The 17,323-nt window shown below is 45.7% G+C and overlaps 10 protein-coding genes across 10 annotated transcripts; 4 read left to right on the forward strand and 6 right to left on the reverse strand.

The window, feature by feature from the left end:
* Positions 1–482: 482 nt before the first annotated feature.
* Positions 483–1,072, reverse strand: N7469_005022 (RPEL repeat-containing protein; the record flags this gene model as incomplete). Its single annotated transcript, XM_056643942.1, has 3 exons — positions 483–661; positions 766–866; positions 927–1,072. 3 exons carry the CDS (start codon positions 1,070–1,072, stop codon positions 483–485), a joined length of 426 nt encoding a protein of 141 aa, XP_056500756.1.
* A 689-nt stretch (positions 1,073–1,761) lies between these two features.
* Positions 1,762–3,164, reverse strand: N7469_005023 (uncharacterized protein; the record flags this gene model as incomplete). Its single annotated transcript, XM_056643943.1, has 2 exons — positions 1,762–2,930; positions 3,044–3,164. 2 exons carry the CDS (start codon positions 3,162–3,164, stop codon positions 1,762–1,764), a joined length of 1,290 nt encoding a protein of 429 aa, XP_056500757.1.
* Positions 3,165–4,186: 1,022 nt separating this feature from the next.
* N7469_005024 (sulfurtransferase) lies at positions 4,187–5,280 on the reverse strand (the record flags this gene model as incomplete). The annotated part of the gene is made up of 2 exons (XM_056643944.1): positions 4,187–4,244; positions 4,304–5,280. 2 exons carry the CDS (start codon positions 5,278–5,280, stop codon positions 4,187–4,189), a joined length of 1,035 nt encoding a protein of 344 aa, XP_056500758.1.
* Positions 5,281–5,491: 211 nt separating this feature from the next.
* On the forward strand, positions 5,492–5,873 carry N7469_005025 (anaphase promoting complex subunit 11; the record flags this gene model as incomplete). The annotated part of the gene is made up of 3 exons (XM_056643945.1): positions 5,492–5,633; positions 5,686–5,717; positions 5,781–5,873. 3 exons carry the CDS (start codon positions 5,492–5,494, stop codon positions 5,871–5,873), a joined length of 267 nt encoding a protein of 88 aa, XP_056500759.1.
* An 815-nt stretch (positions 5,874–6,688) lies between these two features.
* Positions 6,689–7,053, reverse strand: N7469_005026 (uncharacterized protein; the record flags this gene model as incomplete). The annotated part of the gene is made up of 2 exons (XM_056643946.1): positions 6,689–6,802; positions 6,862–7,053. The coding sequence occupies 2 exons, from the start codon at positions 7,051–7,053 to the stop codon at positions 6,689–6,691; spliced, it is 306 nt and encodes a 101-aa protein (XP_056500760.1).
* Positions 7,054–7,909: 856 nt separating this feature from the next.
* Positions 7,910–8,353, forward strand: N7469_005027 (uncharacterized protein; the record flags this gene model as incomplete). The annotated part of the gene is made up of 1 exon (XM_056643947.1): positions 7,910–8,353. The coding sequence occupies one exon, from the start codon at positions 7,910–7,912 to the stop codon at positions 8,351–8,353; it is 444 nt and encodes a 147-aa protein (XP_056500761.1).
* Positions 8,354–8,691: 338 nt separating this feature from the next.
* N7469_005028 (monocarboxylate permease) lies at positions 8,692–9,987 on the reverse strand (the record flags this gene model as incomplete). The annotated part of the gene is made up of 1 exon (XM_056643948.1): positions 8,692–9,987. The coding sequence occupies one exon, from the start codon at positions 9,985–9,987 to the stop codon at positions 8,692–8,694; it is 1,296 nt and encodes a 431-aa protein (XP_056500762.1).
* Positions 9,988–11,217: 1,230 nt separating this feature from the next.
* On the forward strand, positions 11,218–12,574 carry N7469_005029 (uncharacterized protein; the record flags this gene model as incomplete). The annotated part of the gene is made up of 2 exons (XM_056643949.1): positions 11,218–11,235; positions 11,567–12,574. 2 exons carry the CDS (start codon positions 11,218–11,220, stop codon positions 12,572–12,574), a joined length of 1,026 nt encoding a protein of 341 aa, XP_056500763.1.
* Positions 12,575–12,896: 322 nt separating this feature from the next.
* Positions 12,897–14,765, reverse strand: N7469_005030 (fungal specific transcription factor domain-containing protein; the record flags this gene model as incomplete). The annotated part of the gene is made up of 3 exons (XM_056643950.1): positions 12,897–13,561; positions 13,672–14,562; positions 14,618–14,765. The coding sequence occupies 3 exons, from the start codon at positions 14,763–14,765 to the stop codon at positions 12,897–12,899; spliced, it is 1,704 nt and encodes a 567-aa protein (XP_056500764.1).
* An 882-nt stretch (positions 14,766–15,647) lies between these two features.
* On the forward strand, positions 15,648–17,124 carry N7469_005031 (arrestin C-terminal domain-containing protein; the record flags this gene model as incomplete). The annotated part of the gene is made up of 4 exons (XM_056643951.1): positions 15,648–15,682; positions 15,934–16,243; positions 16,303–16,752; positions 16,822–17,124. The coding sequence occupies 4 exons, from the start codon at positions 15,648–15,650 to the stop codon at positions 17,122–17,124; spliced, it is 1,098 nt and encodes a 365-aa protein (XP_056500765.1).
* Positions 17,125–17,323: the final 199 nt, after the last annotated feature.

The following is a 17,323-nucleotide window of genomic DNA, read 5'->3' on the forward strand; positions in this document are numbered from 1 at the left end:
TGAGATATCTATAATCGACCGTTAGAAGATGCAATAAGCTTAAATGTGGGTAACCAGCCATTCCACACCAATGAAATATTCAGCGTAGTTCATTTCAGTCTCACCACATAATGATTCGAAGAGGATATAAATTAATATATATATATATATATATAAAGAGAAGAAAAAGAGAAGAGAGAAGAAAAGAGAAAAGAATAAGATTATTGATTGCGGGGGAACTATAGACGACCATCACGATGACATCACCATTAGACGGGGTCCAAAAAGGGTCAAACGAGGGAGAAAAGAAAGAAAAGGAAGAAAAGAGGAAATAAAGAATGAATGACTCAATCAAGCGTATATGAACGAATAAACCAAGGCATAATCGAGCATAATCGATAAAGTAGTCGATTGACACAATCCATCAGCATAGAAAAGGAGTGCACAGATCAGCGGTGAAACAAAGAACGAAACGCGGGGAAAAACCACCAGGGAAGAAACATTCAAGAAGTCGGTGATCGTGGATCCTCATCTTCCTCCAGAATCCCCTGTTCAATCAGATCTTCCGGTTGAGGACGACTCTGGATTTTATGCTCAAGATTATCCGCCAACATATTCTTTTCGAGTTCACGAGCGTGTGCTTGGAGGGCTGGGGCTGCGTTGGTGGCGGGGAGGATATTGCCTTATACATAGCGAGTTAGTTAATCAATCTACTTTCTCAGTTGAAGAGAAAAAGAGGGGGAAAAAAAAGGGTGGGGATGGTAAGGTCTGTAACGAATAGCATACGCTCGATCAGTTCCTCCCGATCCGGACGTCTCTCGAGGTTCTTCTTGAGGTTGTCTTGAGCTCGTTGGCGATCGAGGTCCTGGCGGGCTGCTTGGAGGGCTCTGATATAAGTGTAAGTGGTGACCACCAGCAATTTAGTTGAAAGCAGTCATATTTCTCACGGTGCGACATTAGTGTCGAGGAGAATATGGCGATCTTTGAGGTCCTGCATGCCCGGGCGTGTTTGGAGATGTTTCTCCAGTGAGTTGCGGCGCTCGTGGGAGGCGGTACTCAGAGGGGTTTCATCGATACTGTCAAAACTAGCCATGGTGAAAGTCAAGTAGATAAATATCTCTAAGTATATCAGTTGGATGTGAGTAAAAGCGTAAGTAGAAAAAGGTGAGTTACAAGAGAAGAAGTCGAAGTTTGAGTTGGAAGTGAGGCGGGCACGGGACTGTCAGCTGACCCCATCACTTAAGGCTTTGGCGGATGATTGAGATTAATGATCACTAGTTGAATACTTAATGATGGGAGAATGAGTAGAATATCAAGTGATGAGTCGATTCAAAGATTCAAGATTCACTATCTAAGTGATCCAGTTCAAGGGTTCTTCCAAGACCCTCTTCCCCAAGGAGATCCTCCACTTCCAACAAAGCGTCCTCAGTTCCACCTCCAGTCATTCACTTCATGCCCAAATCTGCTGACGCCAGTCCATGCAGTTCGAGTCATGACGACCGATCATGCGGCTGGAGTCTGGGGTGGGAGACGACTTCGTGCCAGATGCTATGGGGAGAAAATGCACAAGAAGATGCACAGGAGATATGCATAGGGAGTGAGGAAAGAAACACGGCGTGACAACGAGGATGGGGAGAACAAACATCTTCGATACTCCATCCATTTTCACCATGTCCGGTCTGTTCCAATGGGATGCAAATGGTTGTACGAAAAATAAAATAAAAAATGGGAGACCAGAGTCTGTTCAATCTTGACTGAATCAACAGACCCGTCGATGTCTTCTCAAGGAACCCACAATTTGCCCCGTCCTCGTCCATTGCCTCGTGCGGCACCACGACCAGATCCTCCACGACGTCCATTCGCTGGACGGCGAGAGGCTCCCGAAATATTGCGGGCAGCTCCTTGTTGTGTACTCAAATCCACCGTGGGAGTCTTGTTGGGTCCAAGCGATCGACTAAATGAGTTCGGGTCGATCGGTTGGGTAGGCACTTCGATCGGAGTATCAGCTATCGTTGTAGTCGCGGTGGAGGTTGTCGGCGCAGGCGCAGGTGCATTCTTCGCGGTCTTGCGAGAATGATTCTTGGATCCACGATGATTCCCTTTGCCGCGGCCTCCTCCTCCACTACCTGCAGCTGCACCTCCTCCGCGGGGCACAAAGACCAACTCGTCTTCATCACTATCCTCCTCATAAGAAAGAAGGGTTTTTGGTTCAGCGGGTTGAGCCTGAGTCTTTTCAACGTATTTACATCGGTTCTTGTATTCGCGCTCTTCGTACTGGATCGCCGTGCGGAGTTGGAGAATATTCTTGACTCCGATCCCGAATTTCTGAGCCCAAACCTGAGTCGCGCGATCGTTAGTCACCAAAATGCAGCCTCTAGCAGCGTTTGCAGCATCAGGTTGACCATGCAGACGCCACAAAAGGGCACTCAGCAACGGTCGCAATGCTGGCGGCGCCACCGGAATCGTCGACCCCGATGCTGTGCGCTGATGACCCGATTTTGTCTTGTCTGACTTGGCGGTCCCATTCTCATGTTGAGCGCATTCCGGACTGGTGCGCGAACTGCGGGAGGATGTGCGCGAGCCCGGACCGCTGGGAGAACCGACCGACTCAATCGATGCGGTCTCGGTCTCCCGCTTGAAGTTCAGTTTGCTCAACAGCATCTGAGAAAGATCGGCCGGACCAGAAGTAGCATTATTGTCCTGGCGTTCGGGCGCAGGAAAAGTATTCTCTTCTCCGTTCATTGTCTCGATCTCCTCCTCAAACTCGGGTAAAAAGAACTGTTCCGCATCCTCCCAGCGTTCATATTGTTCCATCGGTCCTTGTAGGGTTACGCGGTCGGCAGCGATATGGTCTTTACCGGAAGTGACGCGGTCGAGAAATCGAACGGCTTCCTTGGCATTGATGGCGATTTGCGAACCCGTTCGCTTCAAGGCGTGAAGGCGTTCAAGGGCTGGCGGCGGGGAACGGAAGTGAATCAGCCAAGTCCAACGTTTGTCCAAGACGCTGATCGCTGCGCTTTGAAACATCGCAGTGAGTAGCAAGACATGATTATGATGCACTTACTGTAAAGAGGAACAATGAGGTCGATAGCCCCGTTGGTGGTCCATTTCTTGATCTCGCTAATATTGGTGGTCAAAGCCGTTTCATCCACGGCGCAATGAAAGACCTTGCGTCCAGTCGACATGGCGGGGTGAAAAAAAAGAGAGAAATCGTAAGAATATCAGGAACGGAAGAAAAGGGGGGACGAGAGAAGAGTAGTAGAGGGCAGTAATGCCCTATACTGAGGGAGTTGGGGAGTTGACAGCCGCAACTAAAGAAAAGTTGAAGGTCAGCAGAGAGCGAGGAGGTTGGCGTGGAATGTCAATCAATGCTGGGCTGGTTTAAAGTGGGGGCAAAAGTGGCCGTGATTGAAGGAAGTGGAGGATCGAATAGAATAGAATAGACTGACGATGAGAAGCCAAAGAGGAAACCATCAGCATCTGAAGCATCTTCAAAAATAAGGAGAAGTAGAGTAATGAAGTGAAAGTGGAAGTTGACGAGAAAAGAAAAGAAAAAGAGAAGAAAAGAAAAGAAAAGACGAGGTCGAAGTGTGAACATAGTGATGACTAAGCATAATAGCAGGAATGAGTGACTCGTCCTTGGGTGTACTATATGAATATTTATTGATTTACGAGGATAACTTACTATTATTGAGTATCAATATTAATACCCTTGATCAGATGAGTGAAATATATGGCGCGGTGGTGGTGTTCCAAGGGGGAGTCCATACACATGGTAGATGTAGATTTGATATACGTAGTTACACCGCAGCAGGAGACAGCGATTTCAACTTCCAAGGGCGAACAGTTTAGATATATTACATTATTTGCTATTTATGCTGCCAATCATACATTAAGACTGGTAGAAAGCATAACTTTAGTGTATATAGCCACCTATTAGAGTGTGTATGGATGAATGTATGTCTACTTCCAAGTAGTAGATGAAGGTGCATCTACTACTCGGGACAATATCAAGATTGACCAGATCACAAGGTCCTCGAGGGTTATTAGAATTGGAGGGTAAACACTGAAGGAGAAGAGAAATAGGATATCGTACTAATCGCTGTCTGCTGCTGCGGCTGGTGTTATAGAGTGGTGAGTGAGTAGTAAACAATGCAATCTACCTGCCAACAAGTGCCTCCGTAGCTTAAAAGTTACAGCGTTCACCTCAACTCTTCACCTTCTTGATCAATCCATCCGACTCCTTCACTCGTTGTGCCCATTCACTGAGACGAATAATTAGAATCTGAATATTAAGACAATCTCTGAACAGCGGGTTACTCACGTCCAGCTACCATCATATACTCGGCGCAGATTCGCCTGTCCATACTCTGCCTCGCCCAGCGCAGTCTCAATAATCGAAGCCGTGACACCAGTGCCACAAGAGCTAATAATAGTCCGGTTGGGGTCTACCTGACGATCTTCAAAGACCTTCCGGAGGTCCTCCGCAGGAAGATAAGTCTTCGTTTCCGGGTCCAGTAACTCCTGGAACGGCAGACTGCGCGAACCCGGTACATGACCCGATGAAAGACCCGGTCGTGGTTCAGGGTCTGTTCCAGCCCACCGACCATAAGATCTCGCATCCAAGATCTCCACTTCTTCAGCCCCTTCTTTGCCATAATCCATCGCAAGCTCCTTCATCTCACGGAAAGAAATCACCAATTTCGAATCATAAGTCGGAACAGAATACTTGCTCTTCTCAACCGATGCAGGCTCTCCACTTTCTGTCGGGAATCCCTGTTGAGTCCAGAGACGATAGTTATTCAAGATGTGTACATTAGGGTGACCGAATACCCGCAGGGTCCAGCCCACACGGGGAGCAGAGAAGATTCCCAACTCTGCGGTGTCGTACACAACCACCTCATCATCGCGACGAATTCCCAACTCACTCATTGCCTCTGCAAACGTCTCACATGTCGGAAGCATATGAGGATAAGGCGAGTCATGGTCCTTTACCGCATCAAGGTCAAAAAAGCGAGATTGTGGGATTCGTGATTGACGGAACGAATCGATTCCCTTCCGACCTTCCGGATCATTCGGCATAAACCAAGCCGCACATAGTGGAATCACCCTGGGAGAAGTAGATATTTTGGTAGGTGGGTTCTTTTTTAACGCTTCATTGAGTTGAGTAGGGGTGACGAGGTATGAGGAGAAAGAAGCGTTACGATGAGACTGACGACCAGCAAAGGCCGAAACAGGGGCAGACATAGAGGAACGAAAAGCACGAGTAGGCTGAACAACACGAAAAGCCATGGAAGCCATGCTTTCGAGGGGAAGTGGGGAAAAGAGTACTACTATTTAATAGTTTTGTTCTTTCGGAGTGGAGGAGTTGCGTGTTGTTTTTTTGGAGGAAGTGCGGAGAAGCTCTCATGTGATGATAAGCGATAACAACATCATCAACAAACACTTCCTCTTCCTCTTCAACACGTTTACCTCCACTGCTTTCTACTATCAGTACAGTCGAACAAGCAGAATGAAAGTCACACTCAAAGAATGGAATGCTATCGCTACATGGCACTGGGATATCCCCGAGGATGAAGTCTGCGGTATCTGTCGCGTTCAATTCGACGGCACTTGTCCCACCTGCAAATTCCCCGGTGACGACTGTTCTCTACGTGAGTGTTGATGATATGTCAATGAAATGACTAAGACTGACTTTTCATGCAGTTCTTGGAAAATGCGGCCATTCATTTCATATGGTGAGACCAATCCTTCATCCTATTGATGGTGGGTGGATGGAGCTGACTCGTTCTCCACTATAGCATTGCCTTTTAACCTGGATCCAACAAGAATCTTCCAAAGGTTTATGCCCAATGTGTCGACAGAGTATGTTTTGTTCCCCCTATATCTACTAAGCGATCTCTACTGATTCATCCAGAATTCGAATGGAAACAAAGTGAAGAGTGATGGACTACTGCATGCATGATTTGGCGTTGATCGGTACAAGGATACCCCTTCTTTGTTTTTATACTATGTACTTTTTTTCCTCTCTTCTCTTTTGCACATGCCCCAAGGCTATAATGCGTTTCATGTCGGACGATTTTCACGACAACAATGCCATACTTTCTTCGTTAGGTGGGATTTGTCATAATCATCCGAGATCACGCAAACCAGATCGATCCCCACCGAAGAATGAATTATCAATATCAATATCAATACGCAGACTCCGACATCGGAGACGACTTGATAAACGAACTATATAGATATGGTATACATTATACTATCTATTTGATAGAGCAATTTCCCTACCAAATGGCGTCGCAAAACATCCATCGAGAATTCGAGCAAATGTTGGAATATCAAAAAAAGTACTCTTTGGAAAGGTTATATGTAGAAACTTCCCAATAAGCTTACTTCTCGGATTGCTTCTACACTGCTACATTAATATCATTCTTTTTTAGGGGTTGGTACCTTTACATAAAAAGTATCCCCGTTCGTGCAATATGTTTCTATTGCACATCAACCAAAATAGCTTGAAAAAAAAGGCTTGAAGTATTGTTGAGTTATATGAATAACCTGGGGCGGCTCAACTGCGGAAATCAATTGGTTTTGACACCAGCCGTATTATTTGGTTGTCATATTCATTTGCCATTAACCTCTGTTGTATCTTCAGTGTTATTGCGAGCTGTCCAGTACAATTCCATGATGCATGTGGCCATAGCAAAAACGATCAGCTCTCATCTTGGGCATCAACCAAGATTTCTGATTCGGCTTGGTCTTTTGAAGACCCAATTTCTCCAATTGATGCTCTATTGTCATTACGGATATCAGAGTGCTCTTGAGGCTAAGTACGGAGAGTATATTAGCACATGTTTTTCCAGGGCCTTGTCTACCATAGCTTACCTCAGTTGAAACATTATCTTCTATAGTCTCGGGTTGTTTCCGGGGTCGCCCAGAATGAGGCGCATCAGCAATAAATTGACCAAGGACTTCCAGTGGGTGATGGGATGGATCAAATCCTCGCTGCTTTGCACGTGAATAGAGGCCTTGTAGCGTAAGAATTGGGATACCAAACAGTTCGGAGACCTGGGGCATCTTATGGCCTGCAGCGATAAGGGCTATAGCAATAGCACGTTGATAGGTAGTACGTAGTAGACATGTCAAATTTGGCAAGGGTCACTGCAAAATGAAGATCGTAAGGGGTTGAATATGATCAAGAAAATTAGAAGAGTGATATTTACGGAGTTGGTTCTGCGAATTGCCCTAGTAATTTACTACGTGGGTATTGTGCGCAACGACTTTTTGAATGAACATCCCACAAGATACAAATACTAGCGGTGTCAAAAATCACACAATCACAAATTATTTCAAAGTATGCAGATATTCAAAAGAGGAAGAGGGCAGAATGTGCTGATTAGGTGGTAAGAATTGAATATTTTACTGTCTGACTAGGCGGTCAGGTCAGTACGCTAACGGCCAAGTAGGGGGGGGACCGGGCGGTCGGCCAGTGTCGAAACAGGTCTGAATTGCTATCTACTTTATGCTACCTCCTTTTGTATAGTAGATAACTAAGGATTCGTGTACCTCTAAGTCTCCACACTGCTTACATCAGCGTGCTGGGAGTCCGACATCTACGTCTTCTCACGAGATTTTAACATTTGCTCTCCTGATTCGTGCTTTAAACCAGAGTTTGACATATCTCTTTCAACTCCACAATTCAATTATACCAGCCTGGCCATCAGAGCATCAATTGAAATCATTTGACTAATAAATTTGTCAGACTTCGGGCTTCGGGTTGCGGATTTATATCAACAACCAGAAGTCTAGCCAAGACAGAGCCTCGTCCAAGCCAGTGCCGACGTCCACCTCGAACTGCTGAACTCCCCAATTCAATTCAACACAATCACAAATTCATTGCTCAAAATCTCTTTCAACCATCTCATTGCCCAAAATGCCTCGAATTGGGTCCGTTCTTATCACTTTGGTAGGCCTAACAACTGCAATCGGTTGCTACATCGCCGACTGGAATGAAACCCATATCCACAACGATCGATGGCCCCCTCATGCCAAATTTCATAATGGCCAAACAATGTCCATGGGAATGGCTCTGGGTCTAACAACTCTTTACTATCTCCACCGTCCTGCAGCTAGTGCACAGATCAAGAGTCATTACCTGAGCACTTCGGCCTGGGTTGGCAGTCTTTACTGGATTACTCAGATCAGCGCCTTTTTCTATCCTGGCTCGTTACCGGCGGACCCTGAATTTGGAAAAGGTGGAGAGCAAGTGTATATTTGTGGTACTATGTTTCTTTTCCTCGGGGTTGGTCTTTGGCTTGAGAAACGTCATCTGCGCTCTTCTGAGAGTTTACAGCCTGTGTCTCATAAAATCAAATGATACCACTGAATGTAGTTAAACCTTGGCACCTTGGCTTGGCCCTAGTTCGACTCAAATTAGAGTCATACGAAGTGGTCATAGTCTGACAATTGCCGATATTCATCCGACTGGTCGTACCAGAATGGAAGGGTACAAATTAACCGTGGGGTACATCTATTTCTTAAGAATTTATTGAAATGACTGCTTTTTTGGTCACGGCGCTTTCCTTTAGGACAAATGTGAGCTATGAACAAGCTGTGCGTTATTTACGTAGGAGAACCTCCAAGCGAAGCATTAGAGGTCTTTTCGCTCCTTGAGATGAATCTGGCTAAGAAAAAAAATGCAGATCTAAGAACATGCTATACCTTTGCCTTGAAAACCACTCCTGTCTTTGCAATTCTCGCCGCCAAAGCCATGATGGCGCCAAGTAGAATTGATGATCCCGCAAACATTTGAGCCCCTAGATAGCTGCCATCACCTCTTCTGATCAAAGCTCCACAGATGGCCGGTCCAGTAAGATTTGCAAAGCTCACAAACCCGAGAATCATTCCCACTCGAGTTCCTGTTCTATTTGGATGAGGTGTCATGGTGGTCGCAACAGCAGGGAACAGCGCTTGCAGTGAAGCTGCAAGGAATCCATACACAACGGCAAATACAAATAACCCACCAGAAGAATTGATCGCTGCCCAAACGTATACAAGCAAGCTTGCTGCAAAGCTCATGGGGATCAAAATGTTTAACGGGCCTGTCCATAGATCTGCGACAATAGGTAGCGCACCACGTCCAACCACACCAACGCCATTAAGAACCATCAATAGATAGATTGGTTCCGCCATGTCGACTTGATCCCGGGCAAAGGTACCCAGATAGAAGAATGCAAAATATAGTCCCCAAAAGTTCAGAAACATGCTCAATGAGAAAAAGATAAAAGGCGTCTCGGAAAATGCCGAGGTATCTATCCAGGGACCGCTCTTTCGAGGTGGTAGGCGTGGCTTGAACCATATTAGACATGGGATATAAGTTCCGAGCAGAATAAATCCCATGGCTCTCAAAGCCCATGGAAATCCAACACCATCCTTGAAAATCAACCAATTGATCAAAACTGGATACACAAGCCCACCAACTGCAGCACCAGCAGCCGCCAGTCCAACAGTGAAAGCTCGTTTCTTCTTAAAGTACTGAGAAAGAACTGCCAAAGCCGGACAGAAAGTGAAGCCATTTCCAATTCCCAGACAAACCGCCTGCGCAAGGAAAATCTGCCAATATTTCGTGGCCAAAGATGTCATAAAAAGTCCCAAGACCTGAAGCAAGACACCAAAGGAGAAGATAGCTCGAAAGTGTCCACCATCAGTAAGCCGTCCTGCGACTACACCAACAAGGAAAAGAAGAAAAACCTGCACACTTCCGATCCATGATACTGCTGATTCGGACTGGCCCAGGGTTTGTGTGTAATATTGTTGGAAGATTCCGTAGCCATTGGCAACACCCCAAGTATTGAAAAAGACGATATGTGTGAGAACAACCTGAACCCACGCTATGAGACCTCCATCGGGGACATGATCGGACTGAGCAGCTGTATCTTTTAAGGTTGTATCGACTCTGTGTTCTAAGTCACTCTTCTCTGAATCGCGGTCAAGTTGTCGGTCGAGCGACATCGCTGCCGGAGGTCGAAACAAATTCAAACCCAGTTGTAATTCTTTTGGAAGGATATTTCGGGGTGTATATCGAGTGGTTTAGTTTGCGAAAGACAGAATTCAGCAGCCTAAGAGAAAAAAAAATTGAGTCATTGCATGCGCATAATTTATTAAATCTGGGGAATTGCCGTAATATTGCCGCAATTCCCGCAATTGCCGTCTGTTTGGGGCCAGTCAACATTCAAGCGAGTCCCACCAGGATCCTCGTGGGGTTTTCATTGTTTTCCATTTTAAGTCTATCGTGCGCTATTTTGGTGACTATTAGCAATCAGATCTTTTTGAGCTGCATTAGTGATGGAATCTCCCTGGAAGAGTTTGATATCTCCGAGGGTCTTCCGCGAATGGCACATCATCTTCCGAGCTGCTGTTATGACTACTAGGTAGTACTAGTGGAAGGTATATACGTATATATGAAAATAGTTGAAATAGGTATTTCAACGAGGAATATCATATAAACTTTATATGACATTAGTTTGGAAAATAATTCTGTCCACAGGATTATGACATATGATTCATAGGACTTCATGCTCGCGATAGGAACTTGTACTATAAGTTGCTCTAGCATGGCTTTTTGCCAGTATCGCCGGACTTAAAGCTGCAGCGACTACAATGATCACTATTTATGAAATTCTAAATTGAACTATATTGGGCTAGATTGGGCTAGATTGGGCTAGATTAGGCTCCCATGTATCAAAAGTAGACTGTGCGGAGCAATATGCCACCCCCAGCACAAGGCATGCCACCAGGGTCACCAGAGCACTATATTTCAACATATCAGCAACTAGGAGACGGCATTATCGTTTCCGTCTTGGATAAGGTGACTGACTCTCATTCCATGTTTGGGGCCGAATGAAAGTATTAAATGCGTCAAGTTAAACCCCGACTTTCAAGAAACAAATGAGCACAGAAGTAGACCCATCTGCCATGTTGTTGTATGGGTATAGACAAAGATTAGAAGACCATAAACGGCTGTTAATAGAGTAAGCAGTATCTGAAACTTCGCTCGTCATTGACTTCTACCAAGAAACTGGGCAGTCGACATAATGTATGTAGTTTGTCATCCGGATACACAGATCAAAGACGAACTTGGTGAATCGGGCGAGATCATGCTACCCCGGTCACGGTGGCACACCTTATCAATCCGAGGTATCTCCTGGGCCACCTCAAGCCAGGGTCTTAATCCCATAAAGAATGAGTATTCGTGCGAATGTTGGTCACTGACCATGTAGTGCGCGAGATACGGACAGCAAACAGTGTTGTTGATAGAATGTCCTGTCAGACATTTCTATAAAGATTTCTATATCAGCCCCTGCAGGTGTCTCTTGGATTTCGCCTGCAGAATGCAAGTTTACTTGGTCAATTGACTGTACTATGGTTATCCTCACCGCCTTGATCTGCCAGAATCACGTGGAAACGATAAGGTCTCACGTGGCGATAAGAGCTCCATGAGGAGGAGAAACGCCCGCGAAGCCCCGATTTACCACGATCGACGATGCTGCGGAGATGTCCGACAAGCTGAAACCGTCACATAACACATCAGCTTCGGGAGAGGTTTCGGGGGGGTTTTGAAAAGTCGATTCCAAATCGACCAGGACCCACCTCCCGCCCAAGCTATGGCTCAAGCAAAGATCCAGAGCCGGAGCAACAGCACCAGCAACAGCCAACTATAGAATCTCCGGCTTACGAAGGTGCTGGTGAAGGACACGAGGACTTTCTACGTGGAGATGAACATGCAGAGCCAGAACAAAGTGCACCTAATCCACCATTTCAGCCGTTCTTCACTATTATCGAAGACGCCCATAGCTCCGTCTTCCACCATCCAACAGTACACTATATCTTCTCGGATGACGACACAGACATCATCAAAGAAGCTGGGTATCGGAGCCTTGAAACTCAGGGGATTACTATACCACCAGAGAAGAATGATGAAGAACTCGAAGACGATCACGAACACGACGATGAAGTCGAACATGACCCAGACGAAGACAAATCCATTCTTCCCCCAACAATCCCAGGTGTACGAACACATTATTTGATAGTGGATGTTGAACCACACTCCACAACGAATGATCAAATAACAACACCCGAAGCTAAAACCTTTAGTACATCTTCTGCCGGACCAGGAGCTCTGACAAGCCCGATTTCCCCAATATCGGCGAACCCAGGCGCTGGACCGCACTCTACCGTACCCGCAACTCCTCAAGTTGGATACTGCGTAACCTCCGCAAAGAGTTTTTCTCCTAGTTGGCAGATCCTCAACGCAGACCTTGTCCCAGCACCTACGTTCGACAGCCAGGATCCAAATGAAGGCCCGTCTCACGGTATGATGCTAAACATCCGCGGAACAGGAGGTAAGGCAAAGGAGGCGCAGGGCAAGGACGATGGACTAGAAGTATTGATGGAAAGATTCGAGAAACAAATGGGAGAACTGCAAACCATCATTGACTTATCCAAGGTGGAGAAAGAGGGTACGGTGAATGAGCAGGCTGGTGAGCATGAACATCAAAATGAGATTGAAGGAGATATTCCCCTGGCTGGACCTTCTTGATGTATGGTTTCTATGTTGGCTTAATTTTTTTGGGGGGAATTTATTGACTGATTGTTTGATTATTTTTTTTTTACGGCGACCTACCTGGCGCATCTCCGAGCATGGCGTTGGCGAATTCTTTTTGGACAGGAACACCACGACTTGGAGTTTTTGGCTTGCTATATCCAATATCTTCACTCTCATCCAAGTATACATATCATATTTCCTTTCGGGTATTCTCTTTAGACAGATCGCAATCTCCCACTAGTTTTAACGAAGCATATGGACATTCCCAACACTGTCTGATAGTTCAAGTATCAAAAGAAATACGATGTGAGTAGGGCTAAATTAATCTATCATATCCACCTAGAGATTGTTCCCCCAAGCAAGTCGGGAAATTCACATCCAAGAAATTCCCAAAAAAGGTCTCAAATGATTCTTCCCCTAAAGCAGACAAATCATGGTTCTCAAAAAGATGATCCAAGTCAGATGAGAATGCCGCCCCATTAATTGTGTCCTCTGGGGTATTGAGGCTATCTTGAATCGCTGGTTGGTTGTCAAAGTCGTTCAAGTTTGGTAATGAAGCAGTATCATCCATGCTAGAATCATTGATATTACGAATAGCAGACCTGATCTTCTGCCTTTCATCCAGATTATTGATAGGCAATGGAGGTCCAGACTTGTCTTGAATCACAGCCCGTGGATTATTCTCCAATGCGTACTTCCCGAGACGTACCATGACCGCAGCCTGCCACCAAGTGGCGCAGAGTGGCTTAAGGCTTTGATGGAATATCAACAGATTCTCCCGGGCCAATACTTTGTGACTTGATAGTTTTGCCCTCTGGAGCTGCCTGTAAGTGATGGAAAAGGCAAGAGAGAGAGTATATGCAGATACTGGGATAGGGGTGAGGTCCCTGATATCTTTCCTTCTGCAGATCGCTGCGAGGGCGAGAATGGCCTGGCTCTGGTGGAGATTCGAAATTCTTGAAGGCTGCCGACCTTGTAGTTCTGTTGAATATGTACCAAGAATAATCGTAGCATGATGATACATCTCACACGATTCTATACTGGCTGATGAGTATACCATTCTAATGAGTCAGAGACGGAGGGATACTCACCTAGCAATTGCGGCTCTATATCCCATGCCTCAGCAGTGTCAACGAATTCTTCGAATAGAGACAGATCAGGAAATTGATCCCGTGTCCCCTCTAATCTTGGTCTGTAGGTGCTAATGACACGCCCCAGCTGATCTGCAATCAGAAGCCATATACGAAAGGGCGGCTCAAATAACGGAAGCACATCAGTCACTTTCTGTCCATGATCATAGTCGTGGATCAAGACTGGTCTCCCATCGACCACTGAGTTCCATTTATCAAGGCTCCATAGACACCAAAACAGAGACTTTGCCTTCAATGATGACTCGCTGTCTGGCCCCCGTAAATGTAAGCCGATAGACTGGGCATGATGAACAGCTTGGGCCAATGTGAGAGAGCTATCCTCTGGTCCATTTGGCCCCCATTCGTGGAGGGAGAGGATTGCAAGTATTCGGATAATGAGGACTCTGTTTCCGTCTCTTTTATTTGGCATGTTCTGTTGTGCATCTTTATATAGTTGTTGGCCAAACTTTTCAACTGGTAGCAACGTGGGATTCGAACCCAAGAACAAAAAGGGTGCTGCACTTCGATCTTTTGCTGCGACAAGACAGATGGATTGAAGAAGGGGAATAGGTAACTCCCCATTTTCGAATTGACTGCGAGTATCCTCTTCGTCCACTAATGGTAAAAGTGGGTGTATGCGAGAAAAGAAGATCTCCATCAAAACGACCTGGCTTTGTCTCGGAGGCAAAATTGCAGAGTCATTGTTATTCCTCTCGTAGACAGCCACACTTTGTGATCCAATTTGTCTAGAGGTGATACCTTCTTCGGATGACCAGGCACCTAATTCTCCTTTACCAGATTGGCTCCTAAGCAGTCTAGGCTGCGGACGCTCTGGGTCATTCTGCAGAGCCACTAGGGGGGTTCGTGTCACACAAGAAGCGAGGAATATCCAACTCTCGCCTGATACGGTCACCGAGACTTGGAGTAGTCGGCAAGCCGGTTACATTTGAAGATGGTTGTTCTTCAACCTGTCGGGATGCCGATGGAGAACTGCGCTCAGCTAAATCCTCCGACGTGGCCGGGGTCGTACTTTGCAAAGCATCACCAGCAGACATCCCATTTATCTGTTCAGACAAATTTTGCGAGCTCAAACATTGTCTTTTCTTATCTGAACCAGCAGAATCATTATGAAAGCATCGTTTCTAAGACGAGACATTAGTATAGTGCTTGTCGCCACTACCTCGGGGTCTTATTGTATTTGGCCATACTTTTCTCTGACGACACGGCGTACAAGCCCGACGAGGTCTTTTCACATTTTGGCCATCCTGTCCAACTAAAAATGTTAATTCCATCGCACCAAATGAGGTTCTAATCTGCTTTGAAGTTGCACATTTGGAGTCAATTCCACCTCATCGCGGAGTTTCGCGGCAAAAAAGGAAACTCGCCGCTTCGGCGGGTTACCCAAAGAGGAAGTTCGCCCAGAAAGGCAAGTCGGGCAGCACTTTTTGATATCTTCAATTTGCGAAATCTTTCAGGCTTCAAAATGGATGAAGTTAGTGGCAACGCTGTAAAATTCATCATAATAGACATTTTAACATGCTGAAAAAAAATTAATATTAGACTGCATCAGTCGGAGTTTGTGATTCAGGGTTTATTCGTTGTTAGTGCGCGTGATCTATACGTTCACCACCCAGACTTCTATTTAGCATGTACAAGCGCGGAATATCTCACATTTCATGGAACCCACCTTAACTGTTACCCTTGAGGCTATTCCTAAATGTGAATTCTGGCTCCCCAAGATACTGCCAAGATCTAAATCGCCGGTTCAGCCCGAGGATCAGCCGTGACGACGTCAACTGAGCTTGTAAGCCCCGATACAGATCAGGAAGGATACCGCAATACACGCCATAGTGATTTTATATTTAAAGAAAAGGAAGCTTGCTCAAGAGGACTCTCTACGTCAAGCTACGTGAACAAGCTAGTATCGTCATTCCAAAATGTTTAACCAGAGCTGGGAAACTTACGATCTAAAGTATGTGGTAACGTTGCCCTTGCATTGTCTAACCCGGAATAATCTAACATTACTATCTAGACTCGACCAATCATGCATTTTTCTCCGAGAATCAAGTCCAACATGCATCAATGGAACATTCCACCTGAATTTACCTCATAGAAGCTCATTCAAGTGTATCAAAGTGCAGCTGCTAGGGCTACTGAAGATGTACGATTTCGAATCAATCCTCTACTAATTTACCTACTTCCAGTTAACTAACTACTCGGCAGCCCTCGAGACGAGTTCCTCATGCAAAATGGCCGTGAATACATAACCTCCATCTCAGGACAACCTATCGGCTCATCCAAAAAGCTGAACTCCTTCCAACTTACCGCAGGAGACTACCAATTCCCCTTCAGTATTCCTCTTTCCGGACAAATGTTGGAGACCATCACTGGTCTACAACACTCATACCACACATATCACATTCAAGCCATTATCGAGCGCAGATTCAGAGGCAACTCGATAATCTCTCGGGACCTTCGCATCTACCAATCCCCTGATCCATGGGCTGATCATCAAATATCCTTCATTTCTACGGTCCGTCCCCTCTCTCAAGCTAGCATGGGCAGTTCTAACAGATCTCTGCGTCCATATAGACCATCGAAAGACAATCAGACCATGAAATCCAATACTGCATCACAATTCCCGACTCGAATATCCCCTTCGGAAGCAAATTCCCCGTGAAATGCTTCTTCTCGCCTCTAACAAAGAACCTAAAACCCAACACCATCACATTGTCCGTCTTAGAAAAACACAATATCCGAGTAGACGCAACGGCAGCTGAATCGGCAATGCACAATATTCTCACAGTAACAACATCCCGCAACTCTACAATCTTCGAGTCCGAACACAACATCGCCGAAGCGTTAGCCGCAGACGGAGACGAAGAGAGTCGAGCTGCAGAATGGAGTCTCGATTTTCCGGTACAATTGCCAGCAGATTTTGATCTTGCCTCACAGTCTATTTCAACGAGAGTTATCAAGATATCTCATGAACTTGCCATGAAAGCACATTTCGAAAATACCGAGACGGGTACGCCAATAATTGTAAGTTATCGAACTCGTCTTTGGCTTTGTTATACACGAAGAGAAACACCGACCAACTGACGATCTTAGATTGATGAGACGATCCCTTTCTCGATTTATATGACACCTGCAGTCATTGGAGACAATGGAGCAATCCACGGGCAGGATATGGAATGCTTCCAAGAGAATGAAAATGCACCACCTGCCTACGGCCAGCATAAGTGTGATGCGATTCCACCAGATTGGGAAGAATCGAGACAACTCAGTGGTGAGACTTTGCAAATGGAAGATCAGCAAGAATTATACCAGAGGGGGGCTGCAGACGGGTGTATTCCTATCGCTGGGGTATCGTTGGAAAGTCAACCTCCAGCTTATCAATTCTGCTCTACTTGAGCTGCTAAACCGCGTATGCTAGTGATAATAGTTAAGTGGATAAAACAGGATGAAAATGTATTATTATGAAGTAAGACCATCTACCATAAGCCTGAATGGCAATCCCGAGTTTTCTCAAGCCGAACTCCGGTCCAGGGAACTCCAAATGATTAGGGTATCAAGTTGTCACATGAAGAGAAACAAAGTAAAGTGAAATGAA

Source organism: Penicillium citrinum, assembly GCF_028827155.1.
Source record: "Penicillium citrinum strain IBT 23319 chromosome Unknown utg000004l:1.0-2404223.0:1.0-2405248.0, whole genome shotgun sequence".
Taxonomy (NCBI): Eukaryota; Fungi; Ascomycota; class Eurotiomycetes; order Eurotiales; family Aspergillaceae; genus Penicillium; species Penicillium citrinum.